The sequence below is a fragment of the Sminthopsis crassicaudata genome, chromosome 3, assembly GCF_048593235.1.
Source record: "Sminthopsis crassicaudata isolate SCR6 chromosome 3, ASM4859323v1, whole genome shotgun sequence".
In the NCBI taxonomy this organism is placed as follows: domain Eukaryota; kingdom Metazoa; phylum Chordata; class Mammalia; order Dasyuromorphia; family Dasyuridae; genus Sminthopsis; species Sminthopsis crassicaudata.
The window spans coordinates 478,388,480-478,410,786 of NC_133619.1; the positions used below are offsets into that span (position 1 = coordinate 478,388,480).

The following is a 22,307-nucleotide window of genomic DNA, read 5'->3' on the forward strand; positions in this document are numbered from 1 at the left end:
CAAGAGCTGTGCTCAATGGTCTAGCTATGGGAGCCTGGATTGTGCCAGGGGTGAAAAGGAGATGGGAGGGTGGGGGGGGAGGGGAGGAGAGGGAAAAGGAGAAGGTGGGATGGGAAAGAGCTGTCTGAGGAGGCCAGGAAAAACATAACTCCCATTTTCCCTAAGACCTCAAACACTAGCTGGGTGATCCTGGCCAAGTCACTGAGTCTTTCTCAGCCTCAATTTCTTCATTGATTACATGAAAGGCTTGGATGGGATGAGCTCTAAATCTATGATTTTATGAAAAGACAACTTCTCCTGACACAGACATTTGAGATATACCACTAAGGAAACAGTGCCAGAGGGAGGGGAATAAAAATTTCTCTTAAGTCACTTAGATTTTGGGACACTGAACCAAGAGGGAAAACAATCCAAAATCAGTCTATTTAGTAAAAAAAGTTCATAAAATATATAAAAGAGAGAACAGGTCATATGTAATTTCATGACATTCTGATGTATTTATTGATACAGACATTTAAATTCAAATGTATGCATCATACATATTAAGGTTATTTACAAGTAATTTAAGACAAGTGTTGGGCTGGCACGTATCACTCAATCCATTTCTTCTCAACCCTAAGCAGTAATACAATGTCCAAAGCACAGTTTCACACTTTGTTATTTCTCCTATAGGCACATTCAGCCTTCTTCATAATCTGATGTAAGACTGGCATTACCCAAGGTAATGACTAGCCTGACCAAATTGAAAAATAAGTGGCTATCTGATTTAAATGTATTTTTTGCTACCATTTCCCTGCATTTGAATCAAGGTGGAAAAATCTCACTTTTAAATAAAAAGACTCTGGGAAATCCCAATCCAGGCCTGAAGTTTACCACCTCAAAAAGATTTACCATCTTTCTGCTTAATCTTAAAATAACATGGTTAACAATACAATATCTTAATAACTTTTCTTTTGAAAAAAATTATTTCCCAACTAAATATTTTCCATTAGTTATTTTGCTTCTTACCTCCATCTGTTTTTCCCCCCATTTGTTGCATTCTGGAGGTTTTCCCCCCAAACTCATTTTCAGTTTCTTCCTGGTTTTCAATTCTTGATTTCTTTCTCTGATTCTATCTATGGCTCTACTTATGTCCATTTTACTGTAAGTCAGTCTCTATTCACGTGTCTGAAACAGACTATGAAAAATAGACTGGAAGAAACAATGCACTCCTTTTCTCATGTACCCTCTTCTCTGTCAATCACACTCCCCCTTCTATGACAATTTCTCTCCTATCTGTTCATGTTACAAATTGTAAGGAAAAACAAGTAGGTCTCTCTCTCTCTCTCAAACACAAACATACATACACCACTCATTCTCTGTCTCTCAAAATCTTTTGCTACTAAAGAAGTCAAATGAAAAATAAAACATTAGTTAGCTGGATTCAACAAAAATAAACAACAAAGCAAAACAAAAAACCAAAAAAGCCCCAACTCTTTGTCAATATTCACTAAGTGGGCAATAATGTTAGAGCAGTGAGTTAAGAGGTGAAAAAAAGACTATTAGTACTCTCCTATACAAACAATTTCCAAATTACAAATCAAGATTTGTTGGGTTTTATGGGTTACAAATTGAAATGAAGGTGTCGGGAATTTGGAACAGATTGACCCTTAAAAAAACAGGTTCTCAAATAGAAACAGAAGCCTATTTTTTCCACATTATATCTGAAATACCACATAGTTCTATTTCAAAACTTAAGGAATATTATGTTTCTTCCGACATATAAATAAAAATAATGAAATTAAAATTTAAAAACTAGTTAGCATTCCTTCTGATTTGGATATCTGAGTTAAAATCTCTGCAGATTATCAGTAGTGATGTCTGTGCACATATTCTGACGCTGATGTCACCGATTCTTTGCAATGCTTAACTAATTTAAAATTTCTAGCTTTGCTCTTTTTTGATCCTAAAATCACTGGGCCTAGGATAAGGTTCACTGTTTTAGCCCAGAAATGGAATGAACAAAATGTAACTTATGGCAGGAAGAGAAAATCACATTGAGGAAAGGACATGCTTAGAAAGAGAAAGGCGACACTGATGGAAGAAGGCAGCTCAGTAGCTTGATGGCTGGGAATATGTGAAATAAATGTGAGAGTTAGTGAGATGAGGAAACAGTAATAAATTGCCAGGGATTTGTACAGGACTACATGTCAGCTCTTTTCAATCCAGACAATGTCTGTATCTCCTTTGATTCAATAAGAAAATTCTGATTCAGAAACTGACACAGAGGAAAAAAAACAAACAAACCAAAACACTCTGCCCCTAGCTTTCCTTTTATTTACTTAAGAGGAATGAAAGGAAAGCAACAACTGGTGTTTCCAACAGAAATCAAATTACAATTTTTTCCCACATATACATTTTATAATATATAAATAAGAAAAGCAGATGATATAACTAACACACGTGGGAAGAGAATGATTACATTTCATTATTCTTATGTTAATGTATTCTCTATCAAAGTTATTTTCAATAAAATAATTTTTATTTAAAGAAATAAAAATAATTTGTAAACCAAAAGTCTTATACTTTAGAGAGTTTAACTATATTTTATATTAATGGGCACTTAACATATCATAAAATATTGCAACAGCAAATGTTATGGAAAATGATACATTTGCTCTAAACTAACATAGAACTACACCTTGAAAGAGCATCCTTCCAGTATGAAAGTCACTACTCTTCAACTCTCTCAAAAATTGGCATACTTATTCTTTCACATTTTCTAATTAGGAAATTATTTTAAAAGACTAAATATCCCAAGATTATACTTGTTGGTATGGATATTCACAAATGTAAAATTTACCTTTTAAAAATCAATAATGTATTCATCAAATTATATTCGAAAAATGAGTTACAGAATTTGGTTACATAAAATACCTTATATTCATAGTATTTGTCTTCTCAATAGGGTGGGAGAAGACTAGAGAGAGAGAAAAAAACTTGGAACTCAAAAAAAATTTTTTTAAATGTTAAAAATATATATATTAACAGAATACTAAAAGAAAAATCCTAGTTGTAAGAATTCAGTTTCTTTGAACTTAGTTCCTCAACAAATATTCTCAAAATATATAATAAATTTTACTTCCCATTACAAATGCCTTAATCCTCAAGAAGAAAGAAATAGAAAAGCTATCACTGACACAGAATGTTCAATCTTTTTAAATGAATGCAATTAAACTTCTTGAAGAAAATAAGAAATGAGCCTGTGATAAGAATAGTAGAAGCAATATATTCATTGACTGACCATTTTGTTTATACATATTTTAACACAAAAAAATTAATTTCTATTTTTAAATGGAGTGAATTAAATGAAATAAGTATGTGCCTATGCTAGACTGCAAACAATACAAAGGCCAGATACAAATTATCTTCTCTAATTCTGTATTTCAAACAATGTTCAGCATAGTGCTTTGTATACAAAAAGCATATGCTGCTTGTTGAATATGAAGAATTCTTGGCTGGCATTCTCATTAAATTTTGAATTCTCCCAAGGTCTACTCTTGAGACATCACTGCAACTTTTACAGCCTCAAATTGGAGATATTTGGAAAGTTTACAAAAGTATAATAGAATTTTGGAAATAAATGTTATTTACTTTTTAAAAAATAAAATAGACTTAACCTAAAATGGTAAAGATCATATCAGGGTTAAACTTACCTGAAACTGAGCCATTAGAGCCAATGGATTATTCTGACTGTTATCAAATGTTAAAACATCAAAAATGCCAGCACAATTTACACGCAACCTTTAAGAATTAAAGAATTAGGGAAGAGACAGAGAAATTAATTTTTATTTATATATTATTTTACTTCTTAAGATTTCTATAATAAAATTTATATGGCAAATCTCATTACCAAAAGAATTTAAATAATATTTAGGTTACATTATGCCTCCTGAAACAACTATATGTTATAAAAGCTTAATTATAGTCTTTATATGGAGCATGTGAGTTAAGAATCCTACTATTCTTTTCTACCTTCCAGTCTTCACCTGAATGCCAATTTATAAAGTTTTTTTTTCTTTTCTTTTTTTCTTCCTTTTTTTTTTTTTTTTTTTTTGGGCTGAGGCAATTGGGGTTAAGTGACTTGCCCAGGTTCACACAGCTAGGAAATGTCTGAGGTCGAATTTGAACTCAGGTCCTCCTGACTTCAGAACTGGTCCTCTATCCACTGTGCCATCTAGCTGCCCCCCTGTATACTTTTTAGATGGTATCAAAAATTATTTTTGTTTTGCTGATTAAATCTTTCAAACACATATCAAATTTGAAAAAAAAAAAAAAAAAAAAAAAAAGAATTCAAAACCACGATAGATACCTGAATAAGATACACAAAAGGGCAGAATTAAACTATAAACTACTAATTGTTTAATTATTACTCTCTCAAATATTGGTAACTAAGTAGAAAACAACATAACACAAATGAATAGTGTGAATACCTTGTTTTGCCAGTTATCAGAATCTTTGTTGGGTCCATCACACGACATGCCAGACCTGCTGTATGAATAGTTCTTAATGCAGAGCTGAGTTGGACAACATATGCCCAGATAAGAGATTCTGGCAATAACCCAGCATGCTGTCTTGGTAATGGCCCATCATGTTGACCTAAAAAGCAAAACAAAACAAAACAAAAATTTATATATGTGTATGTTATGTCATAAAGTTTTATTTCAAACAAAAAATTTAAAATATATCCCAAAATCAGAAAAAAAAAAAAAAAAAAAAAGAGTGGGCTGGGGGAGAATGGGAGGGTTAGAGAAGACAATATACAGAATCTAGAGTAGCATTCTCCACAGTATAGGATATAGGATAGTATATAAATTGTTGTGAATAGAATTAAAAAACAAAAAACAAAAAACAAAAAACAAAAACAACAACAACAACAACAACAAAAACACAAAATATGAAAATTCCAAAGCTACAATTTAAAAGGTATTAAGATACTTATATTACAACTTAAAAGTGATTTAAAACCTCCCCAATACTTGCCCACTATGGATATATTCAACAAATGAATAAGTGTCACTTTAAATAAGATGAAGAGTTCTCCCTAGTTCACCTAAGAATATTGTCAATTATATTATATGATTGACCAATTCAGGGAATATTATGCTGTAGTTTTTGCAAATTAAGTGTTGAATTGAATAAATATTCAAGTCTCACTTTCAATTGTGATAGAGATCTGTGCACCTTATAAAGTCAACAATAAAAATATAGATTCTTGATCAATGAAAAACTAGAAGAAATAATGAACTATTTCAGGGAAAATATTCCTAAATGCTTAACCAGAATCACCAAAGAAGTAAAAAGACAAGTAAAGATGAGGTGACAATAGCAAAGTAACAAATGAAAGCATAGGAGAGATAAAGAACAGAGTTCACTTCGAGGAATTTCACAAGATTGCCTGGGGACTTGGATCTAGGGAATAGACTTTGATTTTCTACAAGAATGAGCAATAAATTGTTCACATCACATTACTGATGAATTTTTTTTTTTAAAGCTATGCCTGCTTTTAATCTTACAGAGGAGTAAGGTAACAAAAGCACTAAGAAAAAAATGCTCACTGTTTTACTAGAAAATTTGGGGTTGACAAAAATTCAGGTGAATAGTATTCAACAAATATACAGAACAGAATGGAGCTGCTGAAAGCAAGAATGAGAATAAATGATCCTTAATATTTGTGGGTTCTGGATAATATTCCATAACCTGACCAATTAAAAAAAAGAAAAAAAAAGATATTTAAGTGATTTTTTTTTACCATCATAAAATGCTTTCAAAGCAGGAGCTTATTTATTTATTTATTATTTTATATTGTTTTATTTTATTATATTAATCTTCTTGACATTTTTATTATTTTTAAAATTTTCAACATGTACTTTTTTATAATAGAAGTTTATTTATAGTTCAAAGTACCTTTTTAATATTTGGAAGAAAATATTATAAATATTGACAAATTTTAGAGTGATAATTATCTTAAGTGAAATGCAATTTGTTACAAATAATGCATAATGCTATTAAAATATAACAAGTTATTATCCAAGACTTACAGTAGCTATATGACACAATGATATATAGACAGCAATTTTTAAAGGATGCAGTGCCCATGATATGGGCAGAAAATTTAGCTTTTAATTTCTTCTAAAGTAGTAACTTTTTTTCTACAACTTTAGAAATAATACTCTTGATTTCTCAATTGTTAGAATGATTCTAATCACTGAATTTGTGCCTCAATCAAATTAGCAATAATTTATTAAGTGCCAAGAACTGTTCCAAGTACTAGAAATACAAAGAAAATAAAAAAAGACACTGCTTGAGGGAGCTTACATTCTAACCAGGGAGACAAACATGCCAAAAACTCTTGGGGAAAACACTATTTGTGAGGATGAAAAAGGTTGGAAAGTCACTTGCAAAAGGGATAGTGTGAGTTGAGTTTGGAAGCAGTGAGGCACAGATAAGGAGGGACATTTCAGTTGCCAGTGTACTGTATGAAATAGGGAGATGGAAGGTCATTTGTGAAGAATTACAAGAAGGCCAGTATTGGTGGTAAAATATATGAAGGAAAGTAAAGTTAAGTAAGAGTGAAAGGATCAGATTATAAAGGGTTTTAAAAACCAAATTAGGCATTTTATATTTGATGGCATATGTAATAAGGAGCCACTGAACTTTATTGAAGGTGGGTGCAGGCAACTTATATTACCAGATCTATAATTCTAGAAAAAACCCCAAAGTAACATTAAGAAAGAAAGGGGGATATAAAAGATATGTTGCAAGGACAAGACAGAAAATAGGAACAGAATGTTTTGGAAGATGGAATGAGGAGGTAGGACTTGAGATAAAAAAGCCAAAGATGAGATACCTGTATTATGAGGTAGGGAGGATAGTAGTATTCTCAGTTGCAGCAAAGTTAGTAAAGAGGAGGGTTTTGAGGACAAGTTAGGGACATGTTGAATTTAAGAAGTCTACAAGACACTCAAGTAGAGATGACTAACATGGCAGATGGAGATTCTGAACTAGAAATCAGGAGAGGTTAGGGCTAAATACATAGATCTAAAAATCATCTGCATACAGATAAATACATCCATGGGAAATAATAAGATCATCACTAAGTAAAATAGTATATAGAATGAGCACCCAGGAGAGTCCCAGGGAATACTCATGTTTACTGATATGACTTAGATAAAGATTCCACAAAGGAGACTTGAGGGAAAGAGAAAGAGAGGGGTTTAATGAGAAAAGAGGAATGGCTCTTTTCTGTTTTTACTCCAAAAAGAGTATTTTCCAAGAAAGGGTATCAAGAAGAGGATGGACAGTGTCAAAGTCTACTAAGAGACAAAAAAGTTTGAGTACTCAGAAAAGAATATTACTTTTGGCAATTAAGAAATCATTAATATCTTCTTGAGAGCAGTTTCAATTGAATGATGAGGTTTGAAACTTGAGTTTTGAAAGTAGTAAAAGAGGAGATGCATAGCCATCTATTATAGAGAGCTTTTCTTAAGCAATGTAGCCATGAAAAATGAGGTGGGATATGGAATGATAGCCAGGGGAAATGGCTGGATCAAGAGAGAGTTTTCTTAAAAGTTGAGAGACATAAGTCTGTTTCTCAAGCAACAGAGAAACAATATGAAGAGAGAGAGTCTAAAGACCAGGGAAACAGTAGAATATTAAGAGGCAGATGGTGCTGAAGATCATAGAATGGATTGGAGTAGGCACATAGGGGGATCTGCCTTAGCAAACAAGGCCTTTTCATTTGAGTTAAGGGTGAAGTAAGAAATAATCTGAGTAACATAAAATGGGGAAGAAAGAGGGGGAAAAATAGCTCCTGATAAGTAATCTCAATTTTTTCAGTGAAGTATGAAACAAAATTCTCAGATGAGAAGGTAGGAGAATGGGACAATTTGATAGGGATGAAAAATTCTGCAATAGCTAATATTGTGAATAAGACAAGAGATTCAATTACCTTCCTGCAGTGATGGCCCAGTTGAGATTGTATAAAATAACTTTGTACTTGTCCTATTCAGCAAGGTTTTGTGATTTTCCCCAGCTCTGTTCAGCAGTACAGATTTGAAAGGAAATAAATGGTGAAGGTAATCAAGGAATTGGTCCTTGGCAAGGCAAGATCATATAGTGAGATAAGGAAATTGAATGTACATGATACTGTAAAGCTGAAGTAGTTCACCAAGGAGTCAGGACAGGGAAAGAAGGGAATAGAACGAAGCCAGCATAGGCTTAGGAAAAAGTAGAAGAGCTGAAAGTCAGAATAAGAAAGAGCAACTGGGCAGGGAGCTGTAAGACAGACAGAAAGAATAATAAAAGAATATAAAAATTTCAACATCCATGAGCAAAGAAATAAAAAACAAGTAGGATTTAAATTATAATCATCTCTGTGTATAGTTGAGGAAGAAGTGGAAAAGCCATCACAAGGAAGCTAATATACCATTAAATGTTTTTCTTTCAAATTAAAGAACTAGAATTTCTCCTGCTTCTAAGTTTAGGGTTCAATAGATTTCCCAAGAATAAAAGCTAGTTAGAAAACTAAGAATAATGAAAATCGTATTAGTTATTGTCAAGAATAAACTCTCCCTGTCAGTGCATGAACTCTTATGAAGTCATAATTTAAAAACACATCTGATCTTTTCTCTGTAACGTATACATTACACCATCCCTACAAAAGAGATAGTGGATTGCCTTCTAAGAAAACAATTCTCATTGTCTCTGAGAAGCATAGCTTCTAATCATCCTAAAAGTAGTAGAGTATGTCATCAAGTTAAAAAAAATGAACACTGGCCTGACACATTTCCTCAATACATATGTACCATTTTATTCATGAAGAAGGTCACAATTTCCTTTAATGTTTCAGGCTTTTAGTCATCAAGGGAATAAAATCTCAAAGAAATTCAAGGAAATTTATGGTTTAACTTAGTAAGTTAATTTAATAGTGAATTTAAAAATTTAACCAAGATTTTATGTCCATTCTACATTGCAGAATATTATCCAAAAGTTTGTGTATCTAGATTTAAAGACTATGCTAAAAGGCTATGATTTGGAAATAATAGCATTAGAAACTTCATTGCTTTGCAATTGTACATACAAAGCATTTTATTCAATTTGATAATACTTCAACATGTTTTCAGTTTAAATATTAAGGAAAAAAATCGCTATTATTAAAGCAGTATTGTAATCAGAAAAAATTGACACATTTATGATAAATGTGAATATTTTACTCCTGGGAAATGTTATATTTATTATATTTAATATTCTTAACATACCAAAAACAGTAAATACAAAAGCTCCAGAAGAAATCTATAAATTAAAGAAGTTAACAGTCATTTCACAGGTGTTCATTACTAAAATAACCCAAGTTCTTACAACTATAGTCATCCGTCAAGGAAAAGCTGTACCTATACCACATCCCTTTCAACAAAATTCTATGTGCTTGCAAATGACATAGCAAAATGGAAAACTATACAACTGACCACACTTCGTGACCAAGAATTTTATGAGAAACAGCCATGTAACCACAAATTTCTTGTTATAACTGTTAGAAATCAGAGAATAAAATAAGAAGCAAAGAAAGATTTTAAAAGTTCTTTGGTTTTGTGTTGTTGTTTCCCTGAGTAGATAGTTCTGCAATCTGAATGTAGTCTTCATAAGACCACAACCTTCAAAACATCTGCTAGATCATGAATTCAGACTTTATAAAACCAGAATAGTGGAACGGAGATCAAAGATCTGTTAAAGGAACAAAAAAAGCTCAAATCTTTCACTAGCCAAAAATTCAGAAAATAAGAGCCAGAATAAGAAACTCAGAGACTCAATAGGAAGAACATCTATTACATAAAAGTACTTTTTATTTTTCTTATGCATCTGTATTCACTCACTCCCACTACTAAAAGAAACGCTCACTTTTAGAACAGTATTTTCGCAGACCTTGATCTAAACAGACCTACCATCTTCCTACCAGAAAGTTGACACAAATGAAGAACTCTCTGTAGAAGAAATACCTTTCCTGAGAACCTCAACTGACATCAATTCTGCATCTCCTACCTGTAATGAAATAAAAAAATTCTCTTCACAGGAAAAATAAAACTATTTCTCTCAAATTTTATGTCAACATGAGATTAAAATGGGGCAGCAAAATGGTGCAGTGGATAGTCTGCCAGGCCTGAAGTCAGGAAAACCTGAGTTCAAATCCAGCCTCAAACACTAACTGTATGACTCTGGGCAAGTCATTCAACCCCGTTTGTTTCAATTCCTCATCTATAAAATGAGCTGGAGAAAGAAATGGCAAACCACTACAGTATCTTTGCCAAGAAAACCCCAAAAGGGGTCACAAAGAATTGGAAACAACTTTTTAAAAAATGACTAAAACAAAAAGAAATTAAAATGTGACTTTAATTCTCCATTTTTTTTTTTAAATGAACAACTAGCTCAAAGGAACAAAAAAGAAATGGGTCTCTTTAAATTCAATTTTTTTTGAAGACCCTTTATAATATTTATTTTGAAGCATGACTATCTATACAACACTAATTTTCATATTTAAAAAATATTTAGTATACTCCTCTCACCCTCTTTGATTCTTAAAAATGTGGGGGTTTATTGTCCCTGCTCTTTATTGATTCTTTAAGCCCACAAATATGTCATAGAAAATTAAGATAATATCTGTTATCTAACCCTATTTCTTTAAGCTATTCTTTATTAAAATGAAATAGGATCCATTAGCTGAAAGATTAAGGATTGAATTTATCCACATCTAATAACCAAACATAACACCTCTTCCAGGGAACATTAAGTGGTTTTTAAAATACAACTTGCTTATCATTTTCTTACCCCACTTTCTCTTTGTGAAATAGGCATCAGCACCTGGGTCATTAAAGTGTCTGCTCATCATAGTTTCTCCTCCAGCATGGAAATCATATGCAAACACAAGGGCTTAAAATAAAACACAAACAGGCAATTTGTTACTTAAATTTGGCTTCATTTGCCAATGAACCCACTAACAGAAATGTAATTACAAGTTACTCACAATGCTCTCCAAATGCCTTAGTAGTAAATACTTCACGCAATGTTACAATATTTGAGTGTTGAATTTTTTTCCACATGTCAACCAATACCATACATTTTGTATTAACAAGTCGAAAACCTATCAAAATAAAAACAAAATTATATTTGTCTTTTATACTCACCAGATAGTGGAATTTTCACATCACGAACCTAACAAAAGTATCTTGACTTATAAATTGAAAAATATTTTTATAAATAATTTTATAAATTATATGACTTTTAAATTGAAAAATTGTATGCCTTTTTTTTCAAGATAGGCTAACTTGTTTCATTACTATATTTTAAACTTAAATCAATCAATACATTTAGAATTGTTTAAATCATCTTAGGTATACTAATGTTTCAGCAAAGATAAGTAATCTTGCTTACCATGTATTCTCCGAAGGCAGTATGGCAGATCATCTTTGCTGTTTACAGCTTTGTAGCATGATGTGATATACCCAAAGTTACTTGATTTCTGTATACGGTTGGGTGGTGGCAGTGGTTCTAAAGGGAAAAGGCTATGGTAGCTGTCGACTTCTGCAGGAACTGCTACAGCAATTTATAGGAAATAACTTTAGATTTTCAGTACTTGGAAAGATTCAATAGTATTAAAGAAAACAAGAAAGATACTGAAAATCAATGAAGTATATAAATATACTTTTATATTAAAACTCACAGAAAATATTCAGAAATGGTTCTCTAAATCAAATTCTCATTTTTGTCTTTTAGCACTCTGGACCTCATATCATAAAATTACCAAAAACAGTAAATCCCATGTTTTAAGTTAGCATGAATCTCTCATCTTAGTTAGACTATAATTCAAGTAAGTTAGAAAGGAAAAAGAAATATCAGAATATTCTCAATTTTGCTTTTGAGAAAATAACAGCAAAATTTGAAGAGACAATACTGCATTTTGAAGATACATTTATATTTTATGCAAAAAAAAAAAAAAAAAAAAAAAAAAAAATACACAAGCTTAAACAAGGAGGCAGAATATACCCGTACCATCTCTGTCAATTAAGTCTCATTTATCGTTCAAATATGATTCCTCAGTATAGGAAACAACCACTACAGCTGCAGATTAGCAACATGTCCTTGACTTCTAAAAAAGTTATCTGAAGCACTGAAAGGTTAAGTCAATTGCATTTCATTATATAGCTAACTAAAACAAGACTTGAACCCTCACTTGAACCCTCTTTTTTCTAAATTCTCAGGTAATGCTCTATCAAATATACTGTACAAAGCTTCATAATCAAAGTGCACTAAAACTATTTCAAAAAATAAAGTCACAAAACTAAATTTATAAAATTTTTGACTCTTACATGTAACTATGTTTTAAATAAGTAGATATTTAGATGGCACAAAGGAGAGAGGGCTGGACTAAGAATCAGAAAGACCCAAGTTTAATTCAAGCCTCAAATACTCACTAATTTTGTGATGTATCAGTTTCTCCATCTTTAAGGGAACCTTATTAGTGCCGGCCTCAAGATTATTTTGTATTTGTATTTTGTTCAAAATGGTCTCATCCTCTATAAAACTTTTTAGTGAGAATTCCTGATAGGATTGTATTCCATTTAATAGTAACTAGGATTTACTTAGTGCTTAAAAGTTTGTTGAGCACTTTATTTATACACACACACATGTATGTATATATATATTTTGATTTACAAAATAATCTTGAGGCTGGTACTAATAAGGTACTAATACATTCCCTCATTCCCACACTCTGACTTTTTGGATTCAATCTAAAATCTGGTTAACTTTTTTTTTACTGTCATATAACATTACTGACTCATGGTGAGCCCACTGAACCCTGCAGATCTCTGGCAACCAAGCTTTTGTTTAACCATACAACACAAATATGACTCATCTATAGACAAAATGCATTTTAAAACAAAAAATAAGAAAAAGCAAAATATTAAATAAAATCAAGTGAAAGATTTAAACTGGTTTAACACTATATAAAATTATATCATATTACACAAGCAATCATAAACATATAATGCAATTACAGTAAACATAACACATGAAGAAAGGCAGTGTAATATAGTAAAGAGCTGGCACTGGAATAAAAAAGAATTGAGTTTAAGTCCTATCTCGAACATATAGTAGGTAAATAACTATGGGCAAATATTTTAACCTGAGAACCCTAGACAAATTTCCAACTCCTCTCCCCCCCCCCAAAAAAAAAAAAAATCCAACAACTTATTAGAGGTATTTTCAATATGGATTAGTGGGATAGATCCTCAAACAATGAAGTGGTCACAAGTCTACACTGAAAAGAAAAAAAAAAAAAATACTCTCACACGCTCTCCCTCTTTTTCTTCTCTCAAGTTAATTTGCTTTTTACCTGGAATATCTGCTTGATCAATTTGAGCCATTGTTATTAAATGCCTGTTGATCAGCTCCTGAGGGAAAAAACATAGGAACTCTTACAACATAGATCATGACTATTGAAACTTCATTTTCCTCTATCAAAATAAACAATTACACACATTATCCAATATAATACCTACAAAATTTAACATTTCTGAAGAGGTAAAGAATTTTGTAATTGGTTGGGCCTACATTTAGACTGAATAGAATTATGAGTCCCATAACTTATTATTTCTTTTTTTGATTCTGTATAGTTAAAATCTAATCTGAAATTAATTCAGTTCTACAAAACACTACATATGTAATGCCAGAACAACAGAGTTCATTTTAACATTTACAGTTTTGTAGACTAAGATGAGTCAGATAAAACCACATTTTCTATTTCTGATTGAGTGTTTAAAGTGTTCCTATAAGGAAATAGCCTTAAGTTCTAAACAGCAATTATCAACTTCTGTACTGTAGATTTTCTTAATAGAATCTTTTAAAAAGATAATAGGATTTAACTCTGGGAATGGCCTCAAAGATTACAAACCATCCATATCATTTTATAGGGGCTCAATGAAGGTGATTGATTTTCTCAGTAATGAAATCTAGCTGAGAATAGAATGCTAGTCCTCTTGAGTTGTTCAATAGAATTCTTTTGGGTATGTAGGAAATAGAAAGTCCACCACATTGTCTTTATTTGTGAAATGGACTACCTGGCTTCTGAGCTCCTTTAATTTCAATTCTGAAACTATATAAAACATATTCCCATAGAAGTTGAGTCTAAATCAAAAGTTTAAGTATGATACCTTTATATAAATATAGACTTCAAAAAAACTTATACTAATCCATTTGTAACAATGCTTAATTTTTGTTTGTAAGTTCTGTAAATTTATGACCAGTTAATACGAAATATAAACATTTTGTGTATAAGTAGTAGTCAAAAATTATTCTTCATCTACCCAAAGTAGCAGCAAGATTAGGCCCATCTACATTTGAATTATTTAATTGATAGTCTACAAATACTTTCAACCTGTCATCTTTAAGAGGTTACGCATTTAAATAATGTTTTATACTGAAAATAAAAAACATCTTTATTTTCCTCTATTAATAAATTTCTTTAATCATAAAGGAAGATCATAAATAGTACAAATAATGAATTCTCTAAAGAAATAATATTATTCAAATTAGCACTGCATATTGGGTCAGAATTATTTACCATAGTTTATACAATTACACCTTAGAACAGTTAGAGTACAAGGGACCATTTCAATGGATTCATTATACATGGAGTGAGCAAGTTTGATATGCATACTAAGTAAAAATGTTTAATTTTTTTAGTTTAATGTGTATCTTACTACCATATGGATACTGATAAGACTTGAGACTACTTCAATACTGTAGAATATCACATTATTTCTTAGAACTGATTCTTTCTTCCCCAAATTATAATAGTTTTTTTTAAGAATTTCTATTCTCAACTACAAAAACATACCTGCCGGAGTTCATCAGCCATGAAGAAGGAAGGTGCATTTGCTTTTGGTTGCATATATGCAACATGAGGTGCAGTTGGAGGGTAAATATGATAGTTTGGAAATACCTAAGAAGTGAAAAAAATAAATATGAAGATTTATTTTAAATATATCACAATTCTGATAAATGTGTAATCTTTATATAAAAAAAAGTTTAACATGTTAGCATTAAATATTGAAGCAATTTATTTTAATCACATATATCATTGTAAAGTATTAATATAAGTAATGTGAAACAATTTGTACATTTACAGATACAGAATAGAATTTTAGTTCTGGTGAAAAAAACATGAGCCATGTGGAAAAGAGATACTTATGAGATTTTGGCAGATTTTTTAATGACTACAAAAAAAAAAAGCACTGAAAATAGATGCTGAAGAACTCTTGGAAAAACTTCCAAGTACAAAGTAATACTGTTCCGGCTATCAACACCCCAACAAATCCAAAGCTATCCCATTGCTAACCAACTTTTTGAGGGTCAAAGATCATAGTGCTAATGTACTTTAAAATCCAAGTAAACAACAAGGTACTTTACTCCCATTTTAAGAAACACCTAAGAAACTTCTCTTCTTTTTTTGCCTTTTCTTCCCTCTCCTCTATCTACTCTCACTTTGACTGATCCCATTTCATCCAGGATTGAAGTGTAAACAAAAATATACAAATAGTATATTTTATATAAATATGCACAACAATAAAATATTAGGTTGCTTTGAAAAGCGGAAACACAAATGAGCTATTTTTGAGCTCTAAAAGTAGCTTACAATTTGGAAAAGGAAGAAAATTTACACAGATACTATATTAAAGAACCCAGGTAAAAATATAAAGGAAATATCTTTATCCTACTAAACACATACTTCTTTCCTAGAATTGGAAGTTTTTATTTCGAAATAAGTTGGGTTTTCCCCCTAGAGATAAATAATATGGCTAACATTTGCATTTTAAAATTATCTAAAGGTTTTTTTTTTTAACTAAGATCCTAAGTTTTTAAAATTTTAATGAAGAAATTCATGTATTTATTTTTTTCAAGAAACAAACAAACAGAAGGAATGATTCTGGATAACATTAAGGACATGGCTCTTAAAAAAGGAAAGAAAATATGAAATACTATTTTAAAGTATGTTCCAATGAACAACTCAGGAATTTGTGTTTGATTATGTTTCATGATCACTTTGGGGTAAAAATGTCTTTAAAAACAAACAAATTTAATGCATTATTAAAAGGTTATTAAAGATAGGTACAATTTGTGGATTGGTCATTTTTCTGAGACACAATTATGACCAATACATTTTCAGATAAACACCTTTAATTTTATTATCTCTACAATTTAGAAACCATGACATTTGCTTATATACCAATAGCAGCTTATTAATGAAATGGAATGTGGCTTAATCAGCTGCAACTTCTATATTAACGTCTAACAAACTGGGGAAAAGAGGGGGAGATAAAATATTTTTAAGCAGATTAGTGGCAGAGTCTAATTGGCATAGACCGAGGTACCCTGGCATATCTTACATCTCTGATAGACTCTTCAGTTATCCCATGTTTCTTGGTCTTTGTTATTTATCATAAATTTAAGCCATGTATGACTTGTGATGCCTTTCTCTCTCTTCTGAGCCATGGTTCACCCAGGAGATATCCTATCCAATCATAACTTCATTCTACTGGCCATTATAGCTGATGAGAAAATAATTAATGCATTCACTTTCCAGCTGTCCCCTCAGTTAACAGGTATGTAAGTTTCTAACATTATTTTCTTAGATTTACTGCTTCTATTTGAAAGCCTAACCGTAAGGCCAACAGGAACTCATTTTTATAATCACTGTGAAGAGATGTTTTTATAAGAAGAAAATACCCTGAAATTGTAACAGGCAAGGGAGAGGCAGAACATTAAAAAAAAATGTGCTCTTTGGTACACTAATTTATCCAAAATTAAAGGAATCTGAAGAAAGGAGTGGGGGAAAAAGGGATCGAAAGAGGAATTGTGAGATTTAAACTAAAATAGAAAACCAAAATTCTCTTTTAAGAGAGTGAAATTAGGAGAAGAGGGAGGCAAGAGAAGTTAATGCTTTTAAAAACTAACCAGTCATTCACTTCATTTATATTTGAAGTGGTAAAAATGAAAACTTTTATTTTAAAGGGCAATTTAGGTTGAAATGTTTTAATAGTATTGATTTCTTCTCCAAAATACACATACCATTCCAGTCAAAGGTGCTGGAGTTGTGTCAGTATAGAAGTATGTTGTTCCACCTACAGTTTCCTTCTGGATAACCTGGCCAGTAGATGAAGTCTGAGAAACAGGATTATTAAGAGGTGTAGAGGCACTAGAAGGCACCAAGTAATTTGCTGGGTTTGGAGTATGACTTCTTCTTCTAGGTGCAGGAGATGTGTGTGGAGTTATTTTAGGGGAATGAAGAGGCGAGGATCCAGCAGAGAGTGACATTCCTGAAGAAAATGTAAAATATTTTCTTAACTAAATCATCTGTTTTTCATAAAATAGATTAATAACCATTAATTTATGAAAAACTCATTTTAGTCATTCTAAATCCTACTCAATAAAAATAATAAAGCATAATTTTGAAGAATTTTATGAAGAGAAGATGTTCAAAGTTCCCCTTAACATGCAGTAATTATCAAGACATTAGAAAGCACACAACACAAATTTCTTCTATATCAAAATTTATATAAAACAGATCAACATTATAAGAATCAATAATTTCTCAAAAGAATTTTAAAATTCTATTGCTAATGGCAAGATTCTGTTTAACAATTATTATTTTCATTTTAAATATAGCTATACATATCACAATCCCAAAATATATTCTAAAATATTAACCACTGTCAAAGGTAAATATACCTATTTTCAATTCAATATAGTTAATCACACTTTTTTAGGCACCAGGCTTAATCTGTTAAGAGTGAGAGACTGAATTGATTATTGAAATGATTAAGCACATGATTTTTTAAAAGTCAAATATCTAACAGCTAGGTGGTGCAGCGGATAGAGTACCAGCTTGAAGTCAGAAGGATCTGAGTTCAAATATGACCTCAGTCACTTAAAACTTGCTAGCTGTGTGACCCTAGGCAAGTCACTTAATTCCAAATGCCTCACCAAAAATAAATAATGATAATAATACTTTTAAAAATGAATGAATGTCAAATATCTTTTTATACAATCAAGAAAAAAAAAAAGAATGAAAATTAGCTCTAAGTCGAAAAAAATTTAAAATTTTATTTAAATTATGGCTTGGACATTCATTTAACAATGATCACCAGGGAAATGAAACAAGCCACATCTACCTACATCTACAGAATGTAAGCTCCCTAAAGGTAGGGACTTTCATTATTTTCTTTGTATTCTTAGTACCCAGCAGGCATTCACTAAAATGACTGCTGACCGACTGAAACACAGTAGATGAAATAATAAACTATGAAAAAAGTGACATTATCTTTGCTTTCCAGGGACAAGTGTTATTAGTATACTAAAGTTTTTGAGGGCATGGTGCCAACCAAAAATGTGCTATGTAAATGCTAGGCAAACTCAATATGAATTAATGAAGAATTTCAATAGTGGGAAATATAGCTAACTGAATATATTATTTATAAAAATAGTGAGAAAATCCTTTATCTGAGAACAGACTGTTGGGAAAGAAAACTTACAAGGCTACAGTTGAGTTTGTCAAGCAGTAAGGATCTTTGGAATATCAATAGGTGTTTCAACATTCATAAAAGTCACATCACTTTTTGGTAAAAGAAGTATTCTCAAAATCTTGCCAAAATATAAGGCCAGTCATAGTTATTTCTCAGTACTATGACAACACAAATGTGGTATCAAGAAAAGTAGGTACAACACATAATAAGGAAAAAAATTTGAAAATATTCCCTCTTCTGTTATGACATGTTTATTACCAACTATACTCAGAGATCATATATTTTAAAACACCATCATATGGAATCTGTGGTTTACAACTGTTTCACAATTTCAGCAGAAAGCAGTGACATTCTTGAAGAACATGTAAAGCACATCCTTACCTAAATTACCTGTTTTTCATAAAATAGAACATAATAGATGAAAAACTCATTTTACTCATTCTAAATTCTTTTCAATAAAAGGTAATAAAGTATAATTTTAAAGAATTTTACAAAGAGAATACTTTGACATTCTCTTTAAAATGCAGTTTTTTTTAAAAAATTAGATAACACACTATACAAATCTTTCCCACATGTTAATCACACCTTTAAAAAAAGGTGCATAGATAAAACAGACTTTCTAATGACTGCCACAGCATGTCAAAAGTAAAGAGAAAGGAGGGAGCTGCTATTACCAAAGCAAAAAATTTTGAGGAAGTAGTGTTTCTTAATTTTTTCAATTCAACCCTAAAATACTGAATCAATGCCATTACATACAAAAAGGACGGCAACAGCATGTAACAATATATGTGTTAACAGAATATAAAAATATTAACTTCATATGAAACTCAATATAATGAGAAGAAAATTTAAAAGTCAAAAGACCAAGAGTGGTAACAATATATAAAAATATTAACTTCATATGAAACATAATATATAATGAGAAAAGGACTTGAGTCAAAAGACCAAGAAATAAAGTTATGTTCACTTTGTATATAACATATTACAAACCTTAAGATGTTCTATCTTTTCTTTTTTTTTCTTTTATTGTGAAGCAAAAAGATAACAGTATCATCTTTATACAATGCCTTACAACAATGTTGTATATTAATTAGAGAATAACTATCTGGTAGATGAAGAGCTTGAAGCTTAGAAAAGATGAGTGAATTACTCAATCACATAAAAAGTAAGCCAACTGGCCTTCTGAGTTCGTTAAGTAAGATCTCTGTCTACCATATAACAGTTGCATCTACAAAGAGTTGTACTTGTGAAAAATTACTAGGGTTTTGCAATATACATGGAAATACAGGTAAGAGGAAACAGCCACATAGTTGAAAACTATATAAAGTGGCAAAAGTGAAAAAAAGATAGTAACAGTCAAAGTTGGAGAGGTTGCTGAAAGAAAGTTAACCCTACTGCATTGTTGGTAGAGTTGTAAATTAGTACAATCATTCTGAAAAGCAATTTGGTATTATGCTTTGTTACCTTTTAGTTGGAATATTATAATAGTCCCCTTATTCTTACAACATACTGTAAAAGATAAAATGCAAATTAACTGGCTAAAATGTCCATATACCCAGGGATTACAATATTAGGCATATATCCCTAAGGAGGCCACCAATCATGACAAGGGGTGGGGGGAAGAAGGCCCCCAAAATACCAAAATATTTATGATAGTACTTTTCTGTGATAGAGAACTGGAAACACATTGACTGTAATGGTATCATGGTATCAAAATTTTTAAAGTATGCTGAAAACAGAAAAACATAGAAAGACCTGTATGACTAATGTAAAGTGAGGCTAAGTAGAGCCAGAAAAATAGCATATACAAATAAAAATGAAATGTCATGTTAAAAAATTCACAGAGAACAAGCTTGGTCTGCCTAGAAGACACCAACCCACCATTTACAGAGTTGGAAGGTACAAAGTCATGGGTATATAAAATGTATATAATAAATGCTGAAATTTTCTCTCTTTTTTTCTTTAAAAAAAAAATCCTTCTCCTAAGTAATAGTGAAGAAGAGATATAGAGAGAAATTTAGACAATGTAAAAGCAAAGGTAATAAAACTTTTTGTTTTGTTTTTAAAAGAAGACAACAGGGACAACCCATTCCAAAGGTACTAGATTTGGAATCAGAGGACCTGGTTTGAATCCTTGTTTTGATTTTTGTTCTTGGGTAAACCATACTCCTTCTCTGAGCCTCAGTTTCTTTATTATATAAGAAAATTGGGGTGGATGACTATAAGGTCCCTTCTGGCTTTATCTATAACTCTATGATCTATGTAAAAACACACCAATACAGCAGTCAGAAGGGGTCCTTGGTTTTTTCTTCTATCACAAATACCTTTGGTAACCTGGGGAAACCCAGGCTTAAAAGGGAAACCCTTTATAATGAAATTCAGAGTATTCCAAAAACAAATAAATTATTGGGCCTTAGGATAAGGACTCCTGACTGTGAGGAAGAAAAGCATTAGAATAGTTGGGGAGGGAGAAGAGGAAGAAGAAAAGTAAAAGGCTCAGAACAATATTTTAGAGGTGTACAGCAGTTAAATCCTGTGTTTATGTTAATGAGCATACACCCAAAAAACTAAACAGCAAGTGTGAAGTCTGACAATGATTTGCCTAAGTCTTCAATTCAATGTTGAAGTAAGCCTAGACAGAATTGACTTGTTAAGGATTTTGAAGGTCAGGCCTCAGTCTCCACCTATTCCTGCTTGTTGTTCTTCCTAATAGCCAGGGATATAAGATCAGAGTCTTTGACAATTTCCCTTAACCTTGGGGAGATAATATATTCAACCCCCATAGTGAGCCTCATCAAAAGTGTCTCTTCCTTCTAATTTCAACCAAGCCCCAAGGAATCCACCAATCTCTGATCATCACACAGATCCAAGAATTCATCATTTGTCCTACCAACTCATTATAGTTATAGTTATTTCATAAAACTCGTCTTTGATTTGCATTCTTTAATAATTGGTTACTTATAGGACAAAACTTTTTTATTTCATTACCTATTGAGTATTTTGAATTTTTTTCCTTGGTAAAACAAGACTTTTCTAAAACTGTGGCTCTACCTATATATCTCTTGTTCAAGGAAATAATCAAATCATCATTACTACTGCTTACTGAAAAGGCTGTAACAATCACAATTCCAATGGTTCTACTCCAAGTCTAAGTTATAATTTGTCTAAGTGAAATCTCATTTCCTTGGACACCATGTCCCACCCCATCATAATAACCCATGTCCCATTTCATTTCTACCTTTGTCAGGTACCATGCTAAGTGCTTTACAAATACCTTATTTGATTCCTTTCTTCTTATGGCTTTTGGAACCCCATTCTAACAAATTGCCTTTCAAATCAGACTGTAGCTCTCTCCAGAAATTACTTTGTATAATTTTAAACAGAATTTCCTAGACAGATATTTCCATGCAATAAACCGTAAGTTCTTCGAGTACAGGCACTATTTAGTTACTTCTTTTTGTTTTTATATCCTTAGCATATTGTATATTGCCTAAGACATGGCAGTAATTTAATAAATGCTTTTTAAATTGAAATGAATTCCAGGGTGTGAAACACTCTTCCAACAGTAATTTGGACATTATGCCTATAAGAGATTTGAATATTTTTGTGTCCAGAAAGCAGATAAGCCAGGCTCCTGACAGCTGCTTAATCCAAAAAAAAAAAAAAAGCTGCCTTTGTACAGGAAGCCACAGT

At 31.5% G+C, this 22,307-nt stretch overlaps 1 protein-coding gene across 4 annotated transcripts in view; it reads right to left on the minus strand.

The window, feature by feature from the left end:
• PAN3 (poly(A) specific ribonuclease subunit PAN3) overlaps positions 1-22,307 on the minus strand; it is a 133,605-nt gene that overhangs the window by 17,053 nt on the left and 94,245 nt on the right. For 2 of the 4 annotated variants that reach the window (XM_074303576.1, XM_074303578.1), the window contains 8 exons: positions 17,161-17,408; positions 14,930-15,034; positions 13,427-13,484; positions 11,464-11,622; positions 11,057-11,173; positions 10,861-10,962; positions 4,473-4,638; positions 3,696-3,783 (listed from right to left, as the gene is read on the minus strand). In XM_074303576.1, the coding sequence (XP_074159677.1) occupies positions 3,696-3,783; positions 4,473-4,638; positions 10,861-10,962; positions 11,057-11,173; positions 11,464-11,622; positions 13,427-13,484; positions 14,930-15,034; positions 17,161-17,408 (1,043 nt within the window). Of the gene's footprint in view, positions 1-3,695; positions 3,784-4,472; positions 4,639-10,860; positions 10,963-11,056; positions 11,174-11,463; positions 11,626-13,426; positions 13,485-14,929; positions 15,035-17,160; positions 17,409-22,307 lie in introns of all 4 variants that reach the window. The other 2 variants (XM_074303575.1, XM_074303577.1) reach the window with 1 other exon arrangement.